General features: G+C 39.8%; 1 protein-coding gene across 3 annotated transcripts in view; it reads left to right on the top strand.

The window, feature by feature from the left end:
- The window catches only part of SCAF4 (SR-related CTD associated factor 4), a 47068-nt gene extending 28081 nt beyond the window's left edge, over positions 1-18987 (top strand). For all 3 annotated transcript variants that reach the window (XM_055801108.1, XM_055801107.1, XM_055801109.1), the window contains 7 exons: positions 657-770; positions 1496-1652; positions 3212-3366; positions 9297-9459; positions 9597-9677; positions 9777-9965; positions 17780-18987. In XM_055801108.1, coding sequence (XP_055657083.1) covers positions 657-770; positions 1496-1652; positions 3212-3366; positions 9297-9459; positions 9597-9677; positions 9777-9965; positions 17780-18621 — 1701 coding nt within the window. In that variant the 3' untranslated portion in view covers positions 18622-18987. The remainder of the gene's footprint in view (positions 1-656; positions 771-1495; positions 1653-3211; positions 3367-9296; positions 9460-9596; positions 9678-9776; positions 9966-17779) is intronic.
- Positions 18988-22131: the final 3144 nt, after the last annotated feature.

The following is a 22131-nucleotide window of genomic DNA, read 5'->3' as shown; positions in this document are numbered from 1 at the left end:
ATGTGGACTCTCAGCTGGTGTTCTTGTTTTGCTTGTTTCTTTTCTCCATGTTCATGGCTAAAATGACAGAAGTATTGTTACACTTTGCAGTATTTAAGGATGATTTTATATATAAATGATAGCTGTTCCGGTAGATGCAAAATATCATTTGAACAAACAAAACAAAGCGACTGTAATTTTCTTCCTATTCCCAAATTTTGTAAAACAACATAGAAGTTTTTTTCTCAAATGCATTACAGATAATAAAAATTATTACAAAACTTCAGATAAAACTGAATGTGGAGGTGCAGCTGGCAGTTTGTGGTATATGGAGTAAAAGTGGGGCCTTGTTTCTTCCAACAAAGTCACTAATTGCTAGACCACAGCATTTATATGAACACTATGTTTTAACAACTCAAAATCATGAAATATACAACAGTTTTCCATATTCTCACATGGAAGAGAGTTTAAAACTTTCCACATAAGAAGTTGCTTTTAATTTACTAGAAATTTGTATTTCCAGAAGATACTGTCTATCTTAGCCTCTTACACTAACGTTCTCTTTCATACTTCCATAGCCCTTTTTGAAGTGTCTGCTGATGTTCCAGCTTACTGTAATTGAACACTTATATGTTGTTCGTTAGCAAACCTGATTTTTTTTCTTAAAATACAAACAGATGATACCGCCTAGAGGATGTGCCTATATTGTCATGGTTCACAGACAAGATGCTTACCGTGCCCTACAAAAACTGAGCCGAGGAAACTTCAAAGTCAATCAGAAATCTATAAAGGTACTTCTGGAAAATGTCAAGCTGGTCTAAAGTACTGTAATTACTGTAATCCTTTTTCATCTGTTACAGACTTTTGGGTATTTTAGACTTTTATATATTCTGGATATGGTATTGTGTAAATTTATGTGAATGGACCACTTTTTTTCTTGGTAAGTATTCTTCCTGCTCTGTAGTGTGACTAGTGGAACTTGTATCCGTTTCCTTGAAGGGTTGCCAACAATAGGCTGTTTAACCAAGAAAAATGGTGTCCTTTTAGACATTATGGTGGACTGTGACTGTGTTTTTCTTGTTGCTGGTTATTTGTCTTATAACCAAGTTTAATTATATATGGTGATCTTATAAAGAGATAATACTACAAAATAAATAAGGAAGAACACATTCATTAATGAAGTTCTTCCTCTCATAGAACATTGCGTTAGAGTGACACTGTCCTCTGATGGGAAATAGGATTAATCTTAGTGACTGGGGAGCATTTGAAGAAGATGCCTTTATACATTTTTACAAATTGCACACAAGAGTAAAGCCAAGAAGTAAGAACTAAGTCTGCTTTAAAAAACCCTCCTATTTCAGAGTTTTGTAACTAACCTCTTTTTCCTGCTGTTTCAACTAGAGTTTTCTTTTTGATTTGTAGCTTCAAATGGTAATGGTATTCTGTGAGAATTAAATATGAAATCCACTAAAACGGAAGCATTTTACTGACTACATCTATTTCCTTCCCCCCCAAGATTGCATGGGCTTTGAATAAAGGAATAAAGCCAGATTACAAGCAGTATTGGGATGTAGAATTGGGTGTTACTTACATACCATGGGACAAAGTGAAACCTGAAGATCTTGAAAGTTTCTGTGAAGGAGGAATGTTGGACAATGAAACTCTTTGTCCAGGTAAAGTATTGTTACATCTTTAAATGCTTTTAAAAAATTGTCCTTTGTGCTGGTGTACCGAAGTTGGTGTGGCTGACTTCCATGGCTGAGTTGCACATAAAAGCCTTGAAATGGCTAAATGCAAGCACGTGTACCTGTAGATTGGAAAGCGTTTGTAAGCAGTTGACAACAGTCCCTCATCAGGAGTTGTGCAGCAGTGTTACAAGAGGCTGAGCTAAAAATGCACCTGGATATCAGGTGACTTGTAAGCTGTGCTGGTGTTTGCCCTTGATGATAATACAAGATGCAAGTGTGTTGTACTTGTTAGTCCCAGAGCCAGTGTGGTCCCTGCCCCCCTTCCCAGGTTGTGTGAGGCACCCCTAGCAAAGGAACCTGCTTTTAGAGTACTTGTGCAGCAAGTGAGCTGACAGCAGCTTTATAATTTGTAAAAAAAGTGCCTATAGTTTTTACACCTCTGACATTTTCAGTTCCTTTAGCAAGTTTTGTATTTATGGAGACCTGACAGCATTCTTGTTATTTTGTATGTAAGCAGTGAAAATACCAGGCTTCTGTGGTGGTATTAAGAAAATGACACCTGTTATAATCATCAGCTTCAAATCAATTACAGTCTTCAGATCAATAATACAGTTGCTAGTGTGCTGGCTGTTGGTGGGTTTAAAAGTAATATTAAGTAAAGGCAGAACTTAAAAAATGAAATTGCCTTAAGTCCTTTGAATTGGTACTCTAGACTACTGTGTTGGTTTTAACCATTGTGTGGTGTGCTGTCTAGTTACTGAAACATTATTTCAGGGTTTTGTCATTCTGTCCAAGTTGCCCTAATTAGGTGGTGGTTATTCTAAATAGTAGCATCTCTGCAGGATAAGTACACAAAAATAAGTTGAAGTGTGTATTTTAAATGAATGTCTAACTAGTTTTAAATATAACCTCAATGTGTTCCAGTCTTTTCAGTGTTTTCTTTTTCCCATAATGCCCCTTCACTGATCACTTTTTCCAGCTTAGCTGTCTTTCCCAGGAAGTTCTGATAAACAATAGGAGCCATATTTCTTTAGTAAAATGAGTTTAAAGTAAAAATGTGATTCTTTATTATTGTCGTCTCCTTTTCCTTGTTCAAGATTTGAAATCGTTGTTTTTTCAGAAATTACTTCTCAAATTAGTGAAAAAGCTCCTGCCTTCTTGCTCAAGAGCGATGGAATGAGTCTGTTAAAAGCTTGTCCCAAAACAGCCTTACTGTTTTTGTTACATACTGTGTTTCAGAGTCCCGAGCATATATAAATGCTGTCAGTGCAAAGAGTTGTTAAATGACTAATGAAAGGAATAAATTTACTTGCTATGTTTCGGTGATTTGCAGTACTCTGTTTAAAATAATTTGGAATTTTTATTGTCAGAAGTATGTTTAAATGCTTCTTAGCATTGTGTTTCTGGTTACCTGAATATTTTCTCTTAAGCCATTTTTGTAAACTTCACAAAGCGTGGTAGTTTACATGGCAGTACTTCACCACTTGTCTGTTTCTACTGAGCTGATACATGTATGTTTGGGTTGTTATTTTTTTTTTTAATAGAGTGGAAGGGGATTCCCAAGAAGTCTGAAATTGAAGTAGCTCAAAATGGAGGTGCAGAAGCGGCACATAATGAACCAGTGTCACCTATACCTAAAGCTTTACCTGTTCCAATTCCTGTTCCCATGCCTGCACCAATAACAGTACCTCCTCCACAGGTGAGAGTTGCTTTTCATTTGCTCTGGATACCTAAGCAAAACCTTACTTTAAGTAATATTCCAGTATGGCCGTATGTAAGTTAAAGAGAGGGAGGAAATACAGTGAATGGTAACTGGTTGATGGGACTGTGGGTGTGGGTGTGTGTATGTTTGTCATGCTGTCCCTGGTTAAAAATGCTCTTGTTAGAAGAGTGGCTATGCTGTCAATTTCTAAAGATAACTTTCCTGTGACATAAATTGAGTATGCATCTGAAATCCTTTATTTTAGCTTCTTCGTATAAAAAAGCAGTACAGTGTCATAGAAGAACATTCCTTTTCTGCTAAGTCACAGTGGCAATGGAAGACTTGAAAAAAAGCCGAACACATTAGGGTTTGGAGCGTGTTTTCTGCCCAGCAGGAGCAGAGCATCTGGTTTGATTTCCCTGAAAAGAAGGGATGTTGTTTGCATGTACCGAAACAGCACTGGGAACTGAGTCAGCATGCGGTTAGTAGGAATGATGGAGGATTTGCTCCAAAATTTTGCTGCTGCTCCTAATGCTAATTTAGATCGAACGTATGTGTATCTCCCAGATCTTTATTTGAAGTATTGTAGGACTGTACTTCTGATATCTGTTCTCTCATTCCTGAATAAATTATTGCAGTAGATTCTTTTTATTAATGGGCGGGATTGCATCCTCTCTGTTCTATGATTGCATTTTTTTTTGTGTTTTCCTAATTAATTTTCCTCTCTGTTGCCTAAATTAAGCTGTAGACCTTCTGAAATGTGCACGTTGCTTTCATGTTTGTTCATATTGTGTATAATCTCTTTGAACAGCCTTTGGGAATTTAATACAAAAATTTTCATACTCTTCCTTTGTTGTTACAATGGTTCTTTATCAAAGCTGATGTTGTATGTTCATTGGCTAAAAGAGCACTCTGAAATTTTACCATTAGTTTAAGTAGCATGTGATAGTAATTACTCTTTCCAGTGTTTTATAGTCTGTATTTCTTTTAGCTTTATTTATTGACTGATGCATTACTACTTTTATAGTAATAGTTTCTTTCTTGTCACTGTTAAAATAGTAGCACACCTTTTCCCAAGTGGGAGGAAGTGTGAATAAAACTATTTTACATCTTGAGAAAATGTGATTTACAAACTACAATATGGCAGACGCTCAGAAAAGATCAAAACCTTAAATTATTTGGAGATATATTTAATTTAGCCAATTATATGATTTGGGAACATAATATGTTGAATTTTTTGTCATTTTGACAGAGAATTCCTGAAATGCAGTAACATGTTGTTAGTAAATGAACACATAAGTCAAATTTCTAATTTCAGAGAGTTTTAATAGCCATTAACTGTATTGAATAGTAGTGATTTTATTTATTTTCTTTAAATCCATGCTGAAAACAAAAGTGTAAAGAAAAAAACCAACCAGTTGCAGAATATATTGAATGTGCTGATTGCTTGTCTCAGCCTCATCAGCTTCATTTTTTTTACTATGCCAGAGAAACTTGTGTCCACAAATTCAGGCCAGGATCAGAAAACTGTGTTCAGTCTTCATCTTTGGTTTTGCTATGAACTTTTTTGTGCTGTTATATACTTGACCAATTCCTTTGTCCTCTTTGGCCATAGAATTGCCACAGTTTAATAATTCAGAAGTAGTTCTTAAAACTTAAAGTTTTTGGGTTTTTTGTAAGATTAAGTTCAGCTGTGATCATGTTAGTGGTAAAAGTAACATGTTTTGTAACATGCAAATGTGACCCGATACCTAAAGGAAAAAGCTCATTATATTCCACTTCTTTTGTTTAAGTAACTTCATAGAGTACCATCGCATTCTAATTAGCTGATGTATTTTTGTCCTCTGATACAAGCATTTGTATTTGGCTTCAGTGTTTGGGACAGTAAGAGGTGGGGAGGTTGTTATGAGTGCTGGGTGCTGCTGATGCTGCCCAGCCTGGAATGGGCGTCGGTGCAGTGATACCAGGTTGCTCGATCTGTCGGTCTGGCTGCTCCCCCGTTAGCCATGGGAAGCCCCTGCCCACCCTGGTCCCTCTGGAGAAGCGGGTTTCATGCGTGTGGTGTGTCAGAACAGGCTTTATGCATTGTCCTCATTCAGACTGCAGTGGTCAAGCATCGGCCTGCCTGACAGATAACCCCAAACAGCTCTGCCTGCATAATTGCCGTAACTTACTCTCTTCTCTCACTTGACCTTCCTTTTTGTTGTGCTTTCTCCGCCCTTTCTCCACTACAGTCTCCTCCCAAGTAAAAAAACTCTCCCTTCATTGCTTTTTTTCTAGGTTGGTCTCAGCTTTGCTGCATCCTTATCCAGATCTGCTATTTATGATACAATATAATATGATACTTAGCATAAGTAATATTTTCCTTTTATGGGATTCCTGGGTATGGTTACTAACGTGCTCTTGGCCTCACAAGAAGTCCTTTTCCCCATAAGATCCCCAGTGCTCCTTTCTGGTTACCTGAAGTTTGGCTGTTGCTCACGAAGCACCCTGTTAACCACCAGCAATATCCAGCTATCCTGTATACTACTACCTGTAACTTGCTAGCTTTTCACATTGTTACTTGTCATGTCTGGCAGTTTCTCTCTCATGTTGTGTCCAGTAACTTCTCGTCCTGTAATGCCCTTTCTCATGAAGCTTAATTTCAGGCTGGTGCCTGGTCAGTGGCTTTGTGAACTGCCCACAGCCCTAACAATCCCACGCTTAAAGGTGGGATGGGAAGGAGCTGCATCGCTCCTCTCTCTGGTAGAGCCTGAATGGGCTCTCTGTGCTACCTCCCTGTGTAGGCTGGATACGTAGGGATAGAGCCCTGCTCTGCTGGACGTCACCCATGAGCAGTGTAACTAACCGCAGACTGACCCGTTATTGCCCATATCACCTTGACCCACGAATGCAACCTCTATGTAGTAAGGCACTAAACATCAGGTAAGTCTGGTTCTTTGGCCTCAAGAGTGCACGCAGTCTTCTCAGCCACAGGGTCCCGAGTTGTTGGCAGGATAGGTGGAATGTTTGTGTTGTGCCGCTGGAGTGAGCCCTTTTGCCTGTAGAATCAGATCTCTGAGCCGTTGCTGAATGTGGTCCCACTGCTGCAGGTCTTGGTAATCCCACCTCAGCGGTCTGCTCTGGGGGTAGATCTGTGTTGATTTTTAAATTATATTGCAGTGTCCAAGATGAACTTGAGTTTGGTTATTGAGAGGCAGTTTCAGTTAATAGCACTTGTGATTCACTTCAGTTTTGGACAATAGTTGTTCCATTCTCATGGCAAAATTGGTATTACCCTGCCAAAACTGCCATTCTTTTACAGTGAACCGTGGCTCAGGCTTTGCCAGGGCTATACGCTGAAGTCCAGGGGCTTTGCTGTGGCCACCTTTTCTGTAAGTTTCCCAATCCAACCCAAGGTCCCTTTTCTTCATTTAATGGGTTTTCAGCCAGAAACCAGAGTCCAAACTCAGTAAGTACCTCCCAGATTTTTTAATGTATTTCCCCATCCCGCATGGTCCTCCCTATAACTAGGTGTGGGAGTTCTGCACTGGTTCAGTATCCATCCTGTACCCTTCCTGTTGAAACTGGCAGACTCCTCCTTTGCAGTCTTCCTGCTGGACATTCCAGGTGCACTTAAATGTATATTTACTTGTCTTGGAGCCCTGTAGGTAGACACTGCTCTGTTAGTTCACAGGGCCAAGGATTCTACTTCAAGTCTCAATCTGAGAGGTATGCAGTGAGAAATAGTTGTACCTGGACAAGGCCAGACCCCAAGACGTGTTCATTGAGATGCACCTGGCAGTCTCCGTTAGTTACTGAGAGATTAGTTATTCCAGTTTCCAGTGTTGCTAGCAATACACCAGGTTTTTCTCAATATTTGTCTCCCCATTAATAAAAGGTCTTCCCAGTAGCATTTTTGTTACTTCGTTTTATCCAATTTATTAGCTACTATTCTGAAACTGTTTACCAGTCCTCTGTTTATCTGTCAATGTTTATTAGCCACTGGTTCCATCTCTTCAACAAACAGAAATTTTATACTTCAGATTACATTTTAAATTAGATGTGACATTTATGCACAGATTTTTACTGCCTTTGTTTTTTCTTTCTGCTTGAGGGAAAGGTTTTAACGTGTTACTTAAAATTAGGTATTAGAGAGTTTTAACGAAAACTTAAGTACAGCAGTTAAGCTTGGATAATTAGGTATGAATATCTTCTAACTAATGTATTGAAATCATCTTCCTCTGATGTAACTTCTGTTCTGGTTCCATTATAATATTTTACTGTTCGTTCTGTTTTTTCAAGCCATTGCATACACATGTTTCATTGGCAGTTTTCTCAGCTTTTAACTCCTTAAGGACTGACAGCACTTAGGAAGTTTCCCTTCTTTTTAAAATTTTTTGTCTTACTGATACCCGTCCTCAATTCTTCTGCTACATACACGCTGTACTTGAACGCTTGCTTCACAGAACATTGCTGCAATCAACAGATCTGTTCCTACATTTAGCTGATTTTGTAAGTTGTTCTTTGAAGGAGTGTCCTGTAAAAGAATCAAAAAGACCTACCGAGACTGTTAGGTTACTGTGGGTTGGGAGCACTTTAGAAAAAGTTTTAACTGTGGCTAATGGAAACACCTCTAGAGTTACTTAGTTAATGTTCATCTAGGTAGTCTTGGCCTTACATAGTAATGCTCCTAGAAACACCTGGACACTGTTGGCCTTGCAAGGTCCTAGTCCCCAGAAGGTCACTAGTGCTCCTTTGTACTTCTCTCTGAGGCTTGGCTGTTGTTCATATAACACCCCCTTAACCACCTGCAGAATCCAGCCGTCCTTCATGGTGTCACCTGTAACTTCTATCAGCTTCTCACATTGGTACCTGTCAGGTCTGGCAATTTCTTTTCCCCCATCCAGTAGTTTCTCACATCCTGCTCAGCTTAACTTGGGCCAGAGCCCAGTCAGCAGGTTGTTACATACCAGTAAGCAACCGATATAAAACTAAAAGGTGGTGGTCTACACTAAGACCTAGTGGATTAAAGCCTATGGAAATTAATTGATTTCAAAATTCTAATAGTACAAGTTTTAATGTTTCTCAGCTCATTAACCTAGCTATTGGTAAAGAACTTGGAACAAAAGTTTGAAGTGGTGTCAGGTGCTTGGCAGCTTGAGCGTCTTCTCCAGGTTTAAGGAGAATATTTTGCTTACTTTGGTTTAATGCCACTTTTTCCGGTTCTGAGAATAAAACAGAAAGGCTTTTCTTTCTTTACTCCAGAAATAAAAAAATGAGTTATGAAGGGTCTTGCTCTGAAATGTTGATGGTCGTGGATGTGTCAGTTATGATGGTTTTAGTACACAGCTCACCTTTGCTTTAATAAATCAGTTTTAAATGCAGAGCATATTTTGATTCTCAGACATTTAATGTAGTTTTTCTAGTAAGCTTATAAATAGGAACCTAAGGACCAACCTAACAAATCAGTTTTCATTCAGAGCTTGACATAAATCAGAATTGAAACAATTGAATAAGGAAACAATAGTCACTTTAATATACAAAGTCAGGAAGCAAAAAAAGAAAAAAAAAAAGGTTTCTAATTGCTCCAAGGTTGTGTGCATTATAGTGTGTCATGCTGGATGGTAAAATTAATTCTAGCTGCTGTGTAAAGGGTGTATTTAGATGAGTTACCAGCATGTGTTAATACTGATTTACCACAGAGAATAATTTTACCTTGAAGAACAAAGGCAAACAAGATCAATGTTGATATTTTTAAGTTCTAGGAGTTCTTTGACTGCTAATTAGATCAGTTATGTAAGTCACCTTGTGGTGGAATAATTTGAGGTAGCTTAAATTTTTTTTGTTTTGATGGACAAGTACAGAAGACAGCAGCCTGCAGCTGAACAACAAATAATCCATTCAGTCTTGAGGTAACACATTTTTCCCCCTTCCTTTTTTCTTAGGTTCCACCACATCCATCAGGTCCTCCTGTGGTTGGTGCACTCCAACCACCTGCTTTCACAGCACCTTTGGGAATCCCACCTCCTGGATTTGCTCCTGGAGTGCCACCACCACCGCCACCTCCATTTTTACGACCTGGTTTCAACCCAATGCATTTACCCCCAGGTATATTTATTTTTAGGAATATTAAGTCTTTTTTTTTTTTTAACCATACAGCAAATAAAAGCCTCTGCCATATAAACTGCGCAAGTATGTTTTGGTAAAGTAAATACTCAGTGTCAATATTTATACTATTTTTATAGGCTTTCTTCCTCCTGGACCACCACCACCTATAACTCCTCCAGTATCTGTTCCTCACACTCCGGCCGTAAACATCCCAAATTGTAAGTGTGTATATCTTGGGCAGGCGGCACTAGAAGGAAGGTATCGTGCAAGCAGAAAAGCTGACCTTTTTTTTAATATGTCAATGCATTGTTTCTTAGCCACAGCAAGTGGTGTGAATGAAGACACTACAAAAGATTCATCTGTAGGAAATCCCATCCCAACAGTGGTTTCTGGATCCAGGGGGAATGCTGAAACTACCGATAGTTCCAAAATATATGGGACAGTTCCACCTCCTGTAGCACCTACTAATGTACCTGCTCCTGTCACCCAAGCTATTCCACTTCTTGGTAAGTTCTTTTGTATATATTCTTAATTTTTTTGTTCCCTGAATTAAAAATACGATTTTGATTTTGTTACCGATTTACTTTTTGTGGGAAAGGAAAGCAGATTTTTCTAAACTTCTTGAAATGTCTGCCTTTCTGTTGGCTTTTTAATCAGTTTTAGAAGCTTGATTTTGCACAGAAGGAGCAATATTTTTTTATTATTATCATTGAAGACCTGTTTTCTGAAGAAACAAAAAAGCCATAATGTTTGAGTTACAAATTCAGGGCAGAGCAAAACACTATCTACCTTTTACAAATTGAGGTTTATTACCATGTAGAAAATGTAACATACAGCAAAGCATCTGTATGACGTATGAACTGTGTTTCAGGCTCAACTATTACAAGTACAAAATTAACTTACAGAGAAACAGTATTTTCTTTAGTGTATTTTTTAAATCTGTGAAAATATGATACACTTTTCTATGTATGAAATAAATTATTTTAATAAAACGAAAAAACAAAAGCTGCTATTCAGCCCTACAGTATTACAGGTTTTGGAACCTTTTTAACAGTGTTATCTTATTTAAATATTACTTAATGGTACTTTGACTAGCAAAGCCAAGCTAACTTTGGATATCCTACATGAATAAATTTTCATGATATGATATGAACTTGGTCATATTTTTTAAGAGAGTGTATGCTGTTTAATGTTACAGAGGTCTGTTAAATATTTATTTTAGGATGGCCTTTTATGGGTCAGTCCTGAGAATATACTCAAGAGATTTGTTTCCTACAAGTTTTAATGAGATTATTACATCTATGGGATTTCAGACCTCAAAATGAGAGTCTAACAAGTGAATGGATAATTTTGTTTTAGTGTGTTTATGCCCAGAATTTTACAGTGTACACTGAAAAAAGCTCAAAAAATTGTCTCCCTGAGAGCTTACTGCTCCATTCAATTTGATGGCTAAATTTTCCAGCCGCGACGAGTGATTTTTGGATGCATCATGTTGGAAACTCTGAATAAGACCCTTTAAAAAGGCACTTTTCAAAAAGTAAAGAGCTGCTTCGCTCCGAAAATCAGTCTGCTTTCTAAAAATGAGTCAATGCAGATGGACAAAACCAGCAGCTAATTGTTTTAGAGTATCTTGGACACTAGGCAAGCAGAGAAAAGCATAAAAAAATTTTTGCAGTGACACCATGGTTTGAGAGAATTCCACAGTGTTACAGATTACCATACTACATTTAAGACATTCACATCTTAACGATGAAGTTACACTTCTTATAATTGTAACACAGTATTACCAGATTTTTGAAGTTTCATGGTACTATGTCTTGTGTGGCATAACTTGAACTTTTTATTTCAAGCTGTTGGAATGTATGAAGTTACTCTGCAGTTTGCTGTATTGCTATACACATAAGAAAAAGGTTTTACAAAGTTAAGATTGAAGTAAGTTATATACCCACATTAGGTACTTGGACAGTAGCTTTTTTTTTGTTCATACAAATTCACGGAAGCCAAATTTGATAAATCTGAAGATGAAGAACTTTCCTTTGTTTTTATTAACTTGTTTACCGAATCGTTGAGGCAGATAGTCGTCCATGTGGGCAGAGTGACTTCTCTCGATATTCAGTCTCATCAACAAGGGGATAGGAGAGTTTTTTCTTTCTGTAAGATTTCACGTGTGAGCTTACAGAGTGGTCCTGAAATAACAGCTTAGACATCTATGTGTTTACTTGAGTAATAGCATTTTATGTTGATGAGTGTCTTTATTTCGATAAGGAGTTCTTTATAATCAAGGAGTTATGTAAAATCCCTTCCATCCTGACATTTCAGAATGAAGGGGGAGAGTCCACAACCTGGCATAAGAGACAGGAAAACGAGAAGAAGCAGTTTATAGTATTTTACGTGATTAATGAATTTTAATCTTTAATCTTTGCTTTTAAAACTTTTCCATAAATTAACACAAGTGAAACTGTCTTCTTAAAACCACTTTGATTCACTTATCAATTGAGCTTAACTCTGTGTGTGAGAGTCCAGATCTGGTCTCTCCTTAGGCTGGAAGAAAAACATGAAAGAGGTGATGTTTTCCACCACTCGTGCTGATCTAGGTAGCAAAGAAGTGTCCTTGAAGTCTTGCCCTCCCTATCCTCTGAGTTAAAGAGCTGGCCGGGCTGCATCGTCATTCCTTCCTTTTCGTTCTGTGTGTCAGGTTTCACTCCTAGGGAAGTCAAAGCATGGGAAATGGAGTGTGCCAGGGTTTCACCATGTGTGCGGACATGAGATGCAATCTACACCTGCATCCTGGTCCTGGAGCCCAGAAGTACTTGCAGGCTTGACAATTTAAATGTAGCCTTAGTGTCTGACCTACAGGCTTGCACCAGGTCAGAGGCAAAAGAACCGGACAAAGTAAATGAGTAGGTACAGCATCACCCTCAGTTAGCCACGGGAAGGTGCAGACGAGGGAAGTCAAATGCTTCAGACGGAAGGACCTCATGTTCACAAGTACATGGTTTAGCAATTCGAATAGCTGACTGATCGTGTGACTGGTTTCTCACGAAGTCCTCAAACTGCTTGTTAAACATTCCCATGATGTGGCTCTCCAAGCTGAGATAAGAAGGTGGAAGAAAGATTTGTTTGACAGCATCGTGAAGTATGTCATGAGGACTCTGCTTGGGGAAATAGGGATGAAGGGGCTTGAGTAGTGTAACATGAAGAATGAAGAAATGTTCTTCGGATATTTGGGCAGGATAGAAGAACTTACTTCAGCAGGCTGAATTCAAGGAATGAAGATTACTCTGAAGAGACTGTCATAGAAATCTAAACCTTGCTTGAGAACGCCTTATGTAATCTGTACAAATGCAGGAGCTCTTTTTTAATTTTTGTAACTTCTCAATGAAGCTTATCTATCTCTCTGTTCAGTTTTTATATGGAAGACGTGTTGCAAAGTAATTCTAAACTGATTATTGTAAGATTTCATATGCTTTCTTAGTAATGTAAGTTACGTTCTGTTTCATCTCCACTAATTTCATTCGTTCCTTCAATGTAATTCTTTCATCATGTCCAACAAAGACATGTTTGTGCTTCAGAGGAGTGATCCCTCGCAGAGATTGTGTCTGAATTTTTTTATGCTTATTACTAAAAACCACCTTCAGGTTGTTTTGCTTTTAGTTGTATCCTTGATCACATTCGCTGCTGTTATAGCTTCTTGTTCTTAACTTGAACAAGACAATCCAGACTGTAACTGGTTTTGTGAGTGTGTGCTCATATGTAATTTTTTAAATGATCTGCAAAGCAGATATTTTTAGACTCCTTTTACGTGTGCATATTGCAGAAGGTGACAGGCTTTTAAATCATTTTTGATTTGCCAACTTGTTCTTAGTGTTGAGCAAACGCTGTAATTTGGACCAGTAATAAACTGCTGTTGCAGATGCTGTGTTTTGAATATTCAGATTCTGTGATCTATTACCTTGATTAAATACACCGTGTTGCAGTTTGTAGGTTCTGGTCTAGTGCTTTTTACCGAAGTTCCTACAATGATGATTACATATTATCAAAGATCAATTATACTGTAGTTCTCATCAAACTGGGTATTCATTTTCTGTTCATGCATGCTGAATTATTATTCTTTTCTCCCTTGCTGGTTTGTTCTTAAGTTAACTACATGGTCTTTTTGTAATCTGCATTGAATTATAAAAGACTACAATACTCTCTTGAGCTCATCAGACTATTGCTACATTATAAAGTGGATACTTCCTTCACAGGAAGGATGAGCTTTTTATTAATACAGGATATGAACAGTGAGAAAGTTAATACAGTCCTAGATTTCTTGTGATAGCCCATTTTAAAAGCATAACAAACACTGCATGTTTGCTGGTTTTTTATTTTTATATATATATATATATATAAATATATATATGTCTGTTGCTTTCATAACTACCGAATGAGAATTCAGAGGTAAGGGAGTGTGAGCTCTCAGACATCATTCATGGAATTCAGTTTTGCCTTGATGATTCCTTGACCCAGATCAGTTTAGCGTTTGTGTTTTCTAAAGCAGGAGTTCTGGAAGTCTTCGTGCCAGTAACCAACACCATACACATACAGTAGTTTGACTCTTAGATCCTTGTTTAAGCATCTTACACAAATAGGAGCAAGCTCCTGCCGGCTTCAGTGATGGCCATGGACCACCCTGAAAAATGTTGGTATTTATGGCAAGCTATTTGAGCTGTGAATCAATACTGAGGCTCTTAAGTTTAGGCTTCTTTGTGGTCTTGGCCTGGTCTAAAGGATTCCAGAAAAAGACACAAGACAGAACGTTACTGCCCCTCTTTCAAGAATTTCCTAGTAGTATTTAATGTTCTAGAATTTTAAGATGCAACAGTCCTCCAGGGAGAATTAATGTGACATGCTACGTGTTGCAGAACATCGGCATCAAACTCGAAGTGTAAACATTCAGCCCATTCTGCTGGAATTGTAAGCCTTTGATTTCTTGTTCTCATATATATTTCTATCAGATTTGCAAAGGAGCTGTATTTGAAGCAGGATTGCTGTCAGCTACAGGAAACACCATTCCTCCATTTGCTTTCTTGTAACAGCACAGCTGAGAAGTATTGTAACTGACTGTAGGAGACGCTGTAATCACTTAACTGAACAGAGTTCTGTTTAAAAAAATAAAATTAAAAAATCTTTTCAGCTAGGCTAGCATTTGTAACACTGATAATTATCACAATGGCCTTTGTCCAGCCAGAAGAGAAGATAATCAGACATGGAATTACAGTGACACAGAAATCTGGCTTTTTACCTAATTTATCAAAACAGTAAGGACTACTCCAGTTACCTCTCTGGATAGAAGACACTTCTTCAGGACAGCTGTAGGCATTTTGGGCTATGTTGGAAGGGTAAAATGAAATTGTTTTTGACACTATGTGATTGTTCTTGCACCTCTGAAACAACACTCGTGGTTGGCGATGGGTTTTCCTAGCACGCTTGTGTTCTTCATAGTAAACACTTGGCAAGTTCTGAGGACCTTTCACTATGTATCACTGGTAAAATTTACAAATAAAAATAAGTTGTGAAAGGAATCCATATTTTACACATTTGAACAGCATGACATATTAGGTGTATGGTCTGGGGGCTGCGTCTGCACTATTAAAAGCCGTGTCTTAGCCAAGTCACGCACAATAAGGAGCTGGTGAAAGGGAGGGTTGTGTTCCATACCCATAAGCAAGAAGATGAGAGTTAGCTACTACAAAAAGGCTTACAGTTATGAATGAATAAATAAAATACAGGCTGGGGCAGATAAATTCCATCACTCGTCTGCACAGGTATGAGATGGTCGTTAAATCACGTTACTGTTCTACTGCCTTTCCCTATATAAGGGACAACAAAGGGCTTTAAATTTTCCTAGATGTTGCGTGTGCCGTCTGTACCACTAATTTTTCTGGGCATTTTCAGTAAACTTAAAGAGCTGTCCAGACACACATCCAAGACACACACCATTAATTGGTGCTTGATTTGTCAGCACAGTGAGGAAACTCATGGTTCTTTCTACAGTGTACTTCAGACTCAGAATTGGAGTGGGCTGATTTAAAATAAAAAGCGTTCAGCTGCCCTACTGATGCAGTCCAGATTGAAATAGAATGAATTTCAGATACCATTATGCTGCTTCTGTGCTGCATTTTGTGTAGAAATAAAGTCGAGAAATCAAATTACTCATACTTGTTAAATTTAAAAAAACTTTTCACACTTGCCTCATGTGCTTGCTGTTGTAACCCACATCTACTCTGCTGCTGTAGAGCAGAATCATCTGCTTCTCCTCTTCGGCTCGTTAGATCTCGGGCATTCTTTTCTGCCTTATTTTTAATCTTTTGTGGAAGAATTTACCTATCGACAAAAATATGCCCAAACCTCAGAATTCAGCATAATGACGTTCTTGGAAGACACCGTTAGCCATATGTCTGTCCCGTCAGATCTGTAGTACTAATCCGTGGGAGGAGTTTAAACTAGGTGACTTACAGCCCTGGTTAGGAGCTAGGAGGAGGGGGAGGGCTGTGCATTTTAAAGTTAAAAAGGAAAAAAAACCAAACACCAAAACCAGATAAAAAAATGCTGTTGCTGTTGGAACATTTCTTTCAAAGAGTGGGACCTATCAAGCCGTGTCTTAAAAGTGACTGCTTGGAGGGGAAGGTAAGATGATGCCGTGGAGCGGAGAAATATTCACGTTGTTGTCACCTGAGTTCTGATCAGCAAAGTATAATTTCCTTCCAATCTGAATATAAAGAGGACTCAGATAAAAAGGTTTCTGCGAGAGATGTTCTTAAGCATAAGAAGTGGTGTGGTGAGGGGCAACATGGATGCTCTTCAGAAGGCTCAGGCGTATTTGGGATGGAAATGCTACATAAATCAGATGGAGGAGGAGGGAAGCTGCGGCAGGTGATTGGGGATGTCTGCTCCGCTGTGCTCATTGAACTGAAACCAAAGTGCCGTTTTCACTGAGGACGCTGCCAAGTACTTAATTCTAGTATTAATTTACATAGCTATTTCACGTTCTGGTTTTACCCAGGGCAGGAGTTACAAGATTTTACGTAACCGTCAGTCTGAAGTTTCATTTTTATTAATATATGTAGAAGTAAAACATTATTTATAGTCTCAACAAATTTTTAATGGAGCGCAAGATGGCTTAGGAGAGATTTGTGCTTTTTCTGCTGGCTGGCAGCTGTTGATTCCTTTAAATTTCAGTTGGGGAGTTGAAAAAACAACACATGCTTCCTCAGATCTGGAGCTTATTTTCAGGTAAATAACGGCTAGTGAGGAGCAGAAAGCAGCTAGAACCTGTGTAAAGGCTACAGAGAACATGAGACTACAGTGTTACTTGCTCAAACAAAAGGAGTCGCGCAAGATGACATGGCACATGCTCGTTGGTATGCAGGGCTCACCTGGAGCTCGGTAATCCTCGTTCATTTTGGGTCGTGTTGGTGTCAACAAGCTTTGGGCTGAGCTTTCTCAAATGGTACATTTTGAGAGTAAAGTCTTCTTCCTCTTCATGAGACTATGCTAGAAACTAGAGTCCAGGAATAAAAACGGGAAACGCTTGGTGTTGGATATGTGCTATAAAGGATGGAAAATTGTAGTTTTAAAAGAAAAAACAAACCATAAATCACATGTTGCATTTCCTTTTGGTTTACGTTGCCAGGTTTATTCTGCTAAAATTAAACTTTGTCGTATCCCTTTTCTCTGGAATGGTAAATCGAACTCTGTCATTTCCTGCTGCTACTCCAGCCCTCTCCCCTCATCGCTTGCTGTATCTGCTGCCTGTTCAGTGTGCCAAAAATCTTGACAACCCGTTCAAATCTCAAGCATTTTAGCCAGATGAGATTTTGCTGATGTTTGTAATAGAGAAGAAATGTTTTAAAGCTAACTGAAGGTGAGGTGTCTTTAATTAGAAGCCTGGGAAGCATAACCTATTAGGAAGGTGCTTTGTCAGCAGTTGACGAAGCAAGACACAAAGCTGGAGATCAGGAAGAGCTTGGACCTGCAAAATGGCAATGGTTTCTTCACAAAAGGAAGCCTTTAGAGTAAGTCATTAGTTGCTGCCGCTGCAATATTAATTATTTCTGGCACAACACAGACCTCTGTTTAAAGACGATGCTCTCTTTACAGTACATAAACCAGCACAAGAAGCTTTGCAGGCTGCTCCCCTCCGCCCCCTTTCCCCTCTCATTTGGGTGTTGAAATTCCATGAGATAGCTTCAGAATGTATTTGAAATTAATGAAGATGCTTTTGTTTCCCTCCTGCCAGCCTCTGATTTTACTTTGTGCGTGTGTGTGTTTGTTTCAGGCACTCAAGGAGTCGCACCACCCCCGCCGGCCCCTGTTGTTGGGTTGCAGACTCCATCCACTGGCCTCCTGGGTGCCCGGCCGGGTTTGATACCACTCCAGCGACCACCGGGAATGCCACCCCCTCCTCTGCAGCGGTTTCCCTTGATGCCACCGCGACACATGCCTCCTCACATGATGCACAGGGGGCCCCCGCCGGGGCCAGGGGGCTTTGGGATGCCTCCCCCCCACGGAATGAAAACCCCCTTCCCACCACCGGGCCACTTCGTGAGACCTGGGGGGATGCAGGGAAGCGGGGGGCCAGGCGGACCCGAGGATAACAGAGATGGGAGGCAGTTTAGGAATGACAGGCAGTCGTTCACGCCTAACAGAGACCAGGAAAGGTTTGGAAGGAGATCTTTTGGAAATCGGGTAGAAAACGATCGCGAGCGCTATGGTAACCGCAACGATGACAGAGATCACGAGCGACTTGGTAATCGCGACAGGCGAGACTGGGGACGAAGAAGCCCCGAGCGCGACAGACACAGAGACTCGGAGGACAGAAACAGGCGGTCCAGCAGCCATCGAGACAGAGAGAGAGATTCGAGAGACAGGGAGTCTCGTAGAGACAAGGAAGAAAATCGAGGAAAGGAAAAAGCAGAGATGACAGACAGGGCAGACGGCGACAAAAACCATGAATCTCACAGTGGCAAAATGGAAGACGCAGACATTGTTTCAGAACTTGCTGCGGGAGAGTCTGAACCTGCAGGTGTAAAACCTGTGGAAGAGTTAACATCCGAGGCTACCTCATCTGCGGAACAGGCGGAAAAGGAAATGGGCTCAGTGGCGGAGGCTCCTCGCTAGGGACTGGAAGTTGTCGAAAGATGACAGTGACATTTGTTGGAGTGTAGAGCTTTAGAGTTGTACAGTCTGCTGTATTATATTTGCTTCTGCTTATATCACAGCCCCTCAGTAGTTGGTGGGGAATTGTAAGCAATTTGATTGCTTCCCTTCTATTTAAAATAGCCACAACATAACATGGAATACTGAAGATATGATTAAAATATTACCCATTTTTGCTGTAACTTTTTTAAAGTTTTGACTTTAAAAAGTTTACAAATCAGAAGTAGAAGTGCTTTCTATTTTTTTTTTAATTTAAGAAAAGGTAACGGTGAAAGCTCCTCAAAACAATAGGGATGTGTTTTTAATAAACTCTATTTTCGTAACAAACTTTAACGTGTGCTATTCTTCCTACACTGCACTGAAGTGGAAAAGGAGTGTTCAACATCTTAAAGTTTGAACTGTTAATGTTGTACTGAGTCTAAATTAGACTGTTCTGTTTATATTTGTTAAAAGAAGAAATACATCTGTTTGTGTAGCTATTCAAAGAAGCAAATTTTTATTTGTAATTAATAGTCATCTTGATTTTTAGATTGCTGCATTTTAATGATCTACTTGACCATACTAGGTAAAAAACTTAGTGGTTTTAAAATGTTAATTGAAGAGTTAACTGTTTAGTGTTTGCAATGCAATCAGTTTTCTTTTTCTTTCTTTTTTTCCCTTTTTTCCCCCCTTCCAACCGGTTCTGTGGTAAATGTTGCCCTAATTAGCCTTTTTTTAAAAAAGTGGACACCTTCAGACATACTCAGTCTGCTCTGCTTGTGATGTTATGAAATTACTGTGTGTGGTGGGCTGGGGAGCACACCAGTTTGGCATCTTTTGTACTTGTTATTCATTGATGCTTTTTGGAAAGTGGGGCGAAAGAAGTCGGGAGACACCAAAACACGATATAAAATGCTAACCTATTTTTTTTAAAATGGGGCTGGGAAAAGGAAGGGAGGTGGGAGGGTGCGCGAGGATTTTAAAATGCTGCCTCTTCATTCACATAAACCCGGGCTGCTTCTGTTGTCTGTGTTAACGATGTCTACCTCCTGTAATCCTGCAAGAGGTAGGTTTAAAATTTTTACCCACCCGAGTGTTGTACCTCTCAAGACTAATGGACAAAGAGTGCATTTTCTTGTATTTATGTAAGTTTTGCCACCTTCTCTCCATATCACTTAAGTAATTTTGTCAGATTTTAAGAAGGCAAGTGCTAGCTCTCAGTGGTCAGCCCTTCAGGCAGGCACGAACAGCTCTGAAAGAGGCCGCGCTGCACGGAGGGCATCGGGCCCTGGCAGCTCTGCCCTGAAACACGCTCGCTCGTCCTTCAGCCACGCGCCAGGCTCGGGCAGCACCAGGCCTTCGGTTGAAGCTTGTTTTAACTCTAGAAGCATAGTGGGAAAATTGTATGAATCCTGTGCATATTTTTTTTTTTTTTTTTTTCGTCCTTGATATAAGTGTGTTCTACTTTTAAATTTGGGGGTTCTTTTTCCCTAAGTGAAGGGCAGCTGCTTTCTTACATCAGTACTTTTTCATAGCTGCTCTGCAGCAGAGGGAATTTTTCTGGGAAGGGGAGGGGGAAGCAGACATGGAGTTATGGATTGGGGAAAGGACATATATTTTTATGTTCTTGCAATAGCAGAATAAAGAGAGAAAAAAACTGCTTACATATTTGTAGTGACCTCAGCTTCCATGTGTTACAACTTCTGTCCTTACTGTTTGTTTCATGTTGGGCCAGCGGAACTAACTTTTTTCATATAAATGCAGACATTTATGTCTTATGTTTAAGACTTGTCTTAGTAAAAAATGCCATAATTTTGTAAGGAGGTAGGATTTTTTTTTAACGAATACACTTTATTAAAAATTTGAAGACAAGAATGAAAGAGATAGAAGGCTTATCTGTTCACACAAATGCCACCTGACATTCTCGCCCTTTCCCCTATCAGGAATTTGAAAACAAAGCCTAGGAGAACCTTGAATGTCCTCTGCAGAACAATTCCTTGCTGCCTTCTGAGGCAGTGACTGCATAGCGTGCCTACTAGCGATGCATCATCTTTACAGCATTGCTAGTGTAACTATATGCTACCCTTCTACAGCTACCCAGTTTGTGCATGAAGATTAATTAGCTCCATGCAAGCATCCGTTACCGCTAAAGACAACACACCGTTAGCAATTAACACCTTTGTTACTGAGCCTACACCTGCCAGTTACAACAATGTGTACACAAACCACGCGCTCCTCCTACACCCTTCAGTCCGGCACTTTAGGCTAGCATGCCATCGGGCACGGAACCCAACAGGAGAAACCAGGTGTGACAGTAAGGACCGGCACGTACCAGGCTTTCAGAGGAGCAAGGTCAGCACCGAGAAGGGCTCGGGGAAAAGGGGCTGCCAGAGGCGGCATCCCACGGTAGCTTGACCTACAGCTGTCCAGTTAACGCTCATGTTTTTCTCCTGCCTTAGTGGAAGGGGAGACGATGTAACTGTCTTTCAAACTTCTGAAGCGCAAAGAGGTGACTGTGATATTTGTGGGTGTTCAGTGCTCCGCATCCCCTGATGCTTACGGAGGGAGCTGAAAGATGCAGGCACTAATTCTGCAGCAGCAGCTGCTGAGTCCGAGCATAGACTAATCTGCAGGAAGAGGTACAGGTGGGTAGAGACTCTACACACAAGCGTTTGCCACCTGCAGTGAATATACATCTGAAGTGTTTTCACAGTATTCTTGCTATACTACCAAAAGCCATTCTGTTTGTAACACGCTACACTGGAATCTGGGTGTCCAGAACTACAACTGACTACCTACCATGAATATCTCTTATGTACAAAGGTAAAGGAATGTTGATACAAGTCTTCATTAAAGTTAGTAATTTTCTCTATTAAGACTTGGAAATCTGTGTTTAAGAGGTACACACAACAACGCAAGCTGGCAGCAGCGCACAGCTATTACACCGCTGAAGCTTTACGAAGTTAAATACAGAACTTCCAGCAATGTATATCCTTAAAGAAAAGCCCCATCCCACACTTGCCGCTCCTGCATAGCCCGAGGAAAGGAGTCGTCTTCGCCGTTACCTCCAGACATTCACTGCACATCAGCCACAACAACCCACCCCACACAGCTGGAGGTCCAGAGGAGGAACATGGACACGCACTAGAGCCACCCCACTTCGTGTGCTTAAGGCCTCCCCACCACACGTGCATGCACACTCCACAGTCACATGTGAGCGCCACAAGCATCACACACCTTTTTACAGCAAAAAGTTGTCCTTGGGCACATAAACCCCCAGTTGTAACATGCAGAGTGTCAGGTCTCCATCACAGGAAAACACACGGCAACACAAATAAGAAAAAATGATTGAGTTCAGGTCTTAATTGTTCCAGGGTTACTGGCTGGAAGCAATTTGGTGGATGCTGTTGGTGTCATAGCAAATTAACTACCAACAAGGGTGGGTTGTTTTGGTGTTTTTTTTTTTTTTTTATAGACAGCAAGACCAAGGTG

The sequence above is a fragment of the Falco peregrinus genome, chromosome 4 (genome assembly GCF_023634155.1).
Source record: "Falco peregrinus isolate bFalPer1 chromosome 4, bFalPer1.pri, whole genome shotgun sequence".
Lineage (NCBI taxonomy): Eukaryota > Metazoa > Chordata > Aves > Falconiformes > Falconidae > Falco > Falco peregrinus.
This window is presented reverse-complemented; position numbering and strand designations above follow the sequence as displayed.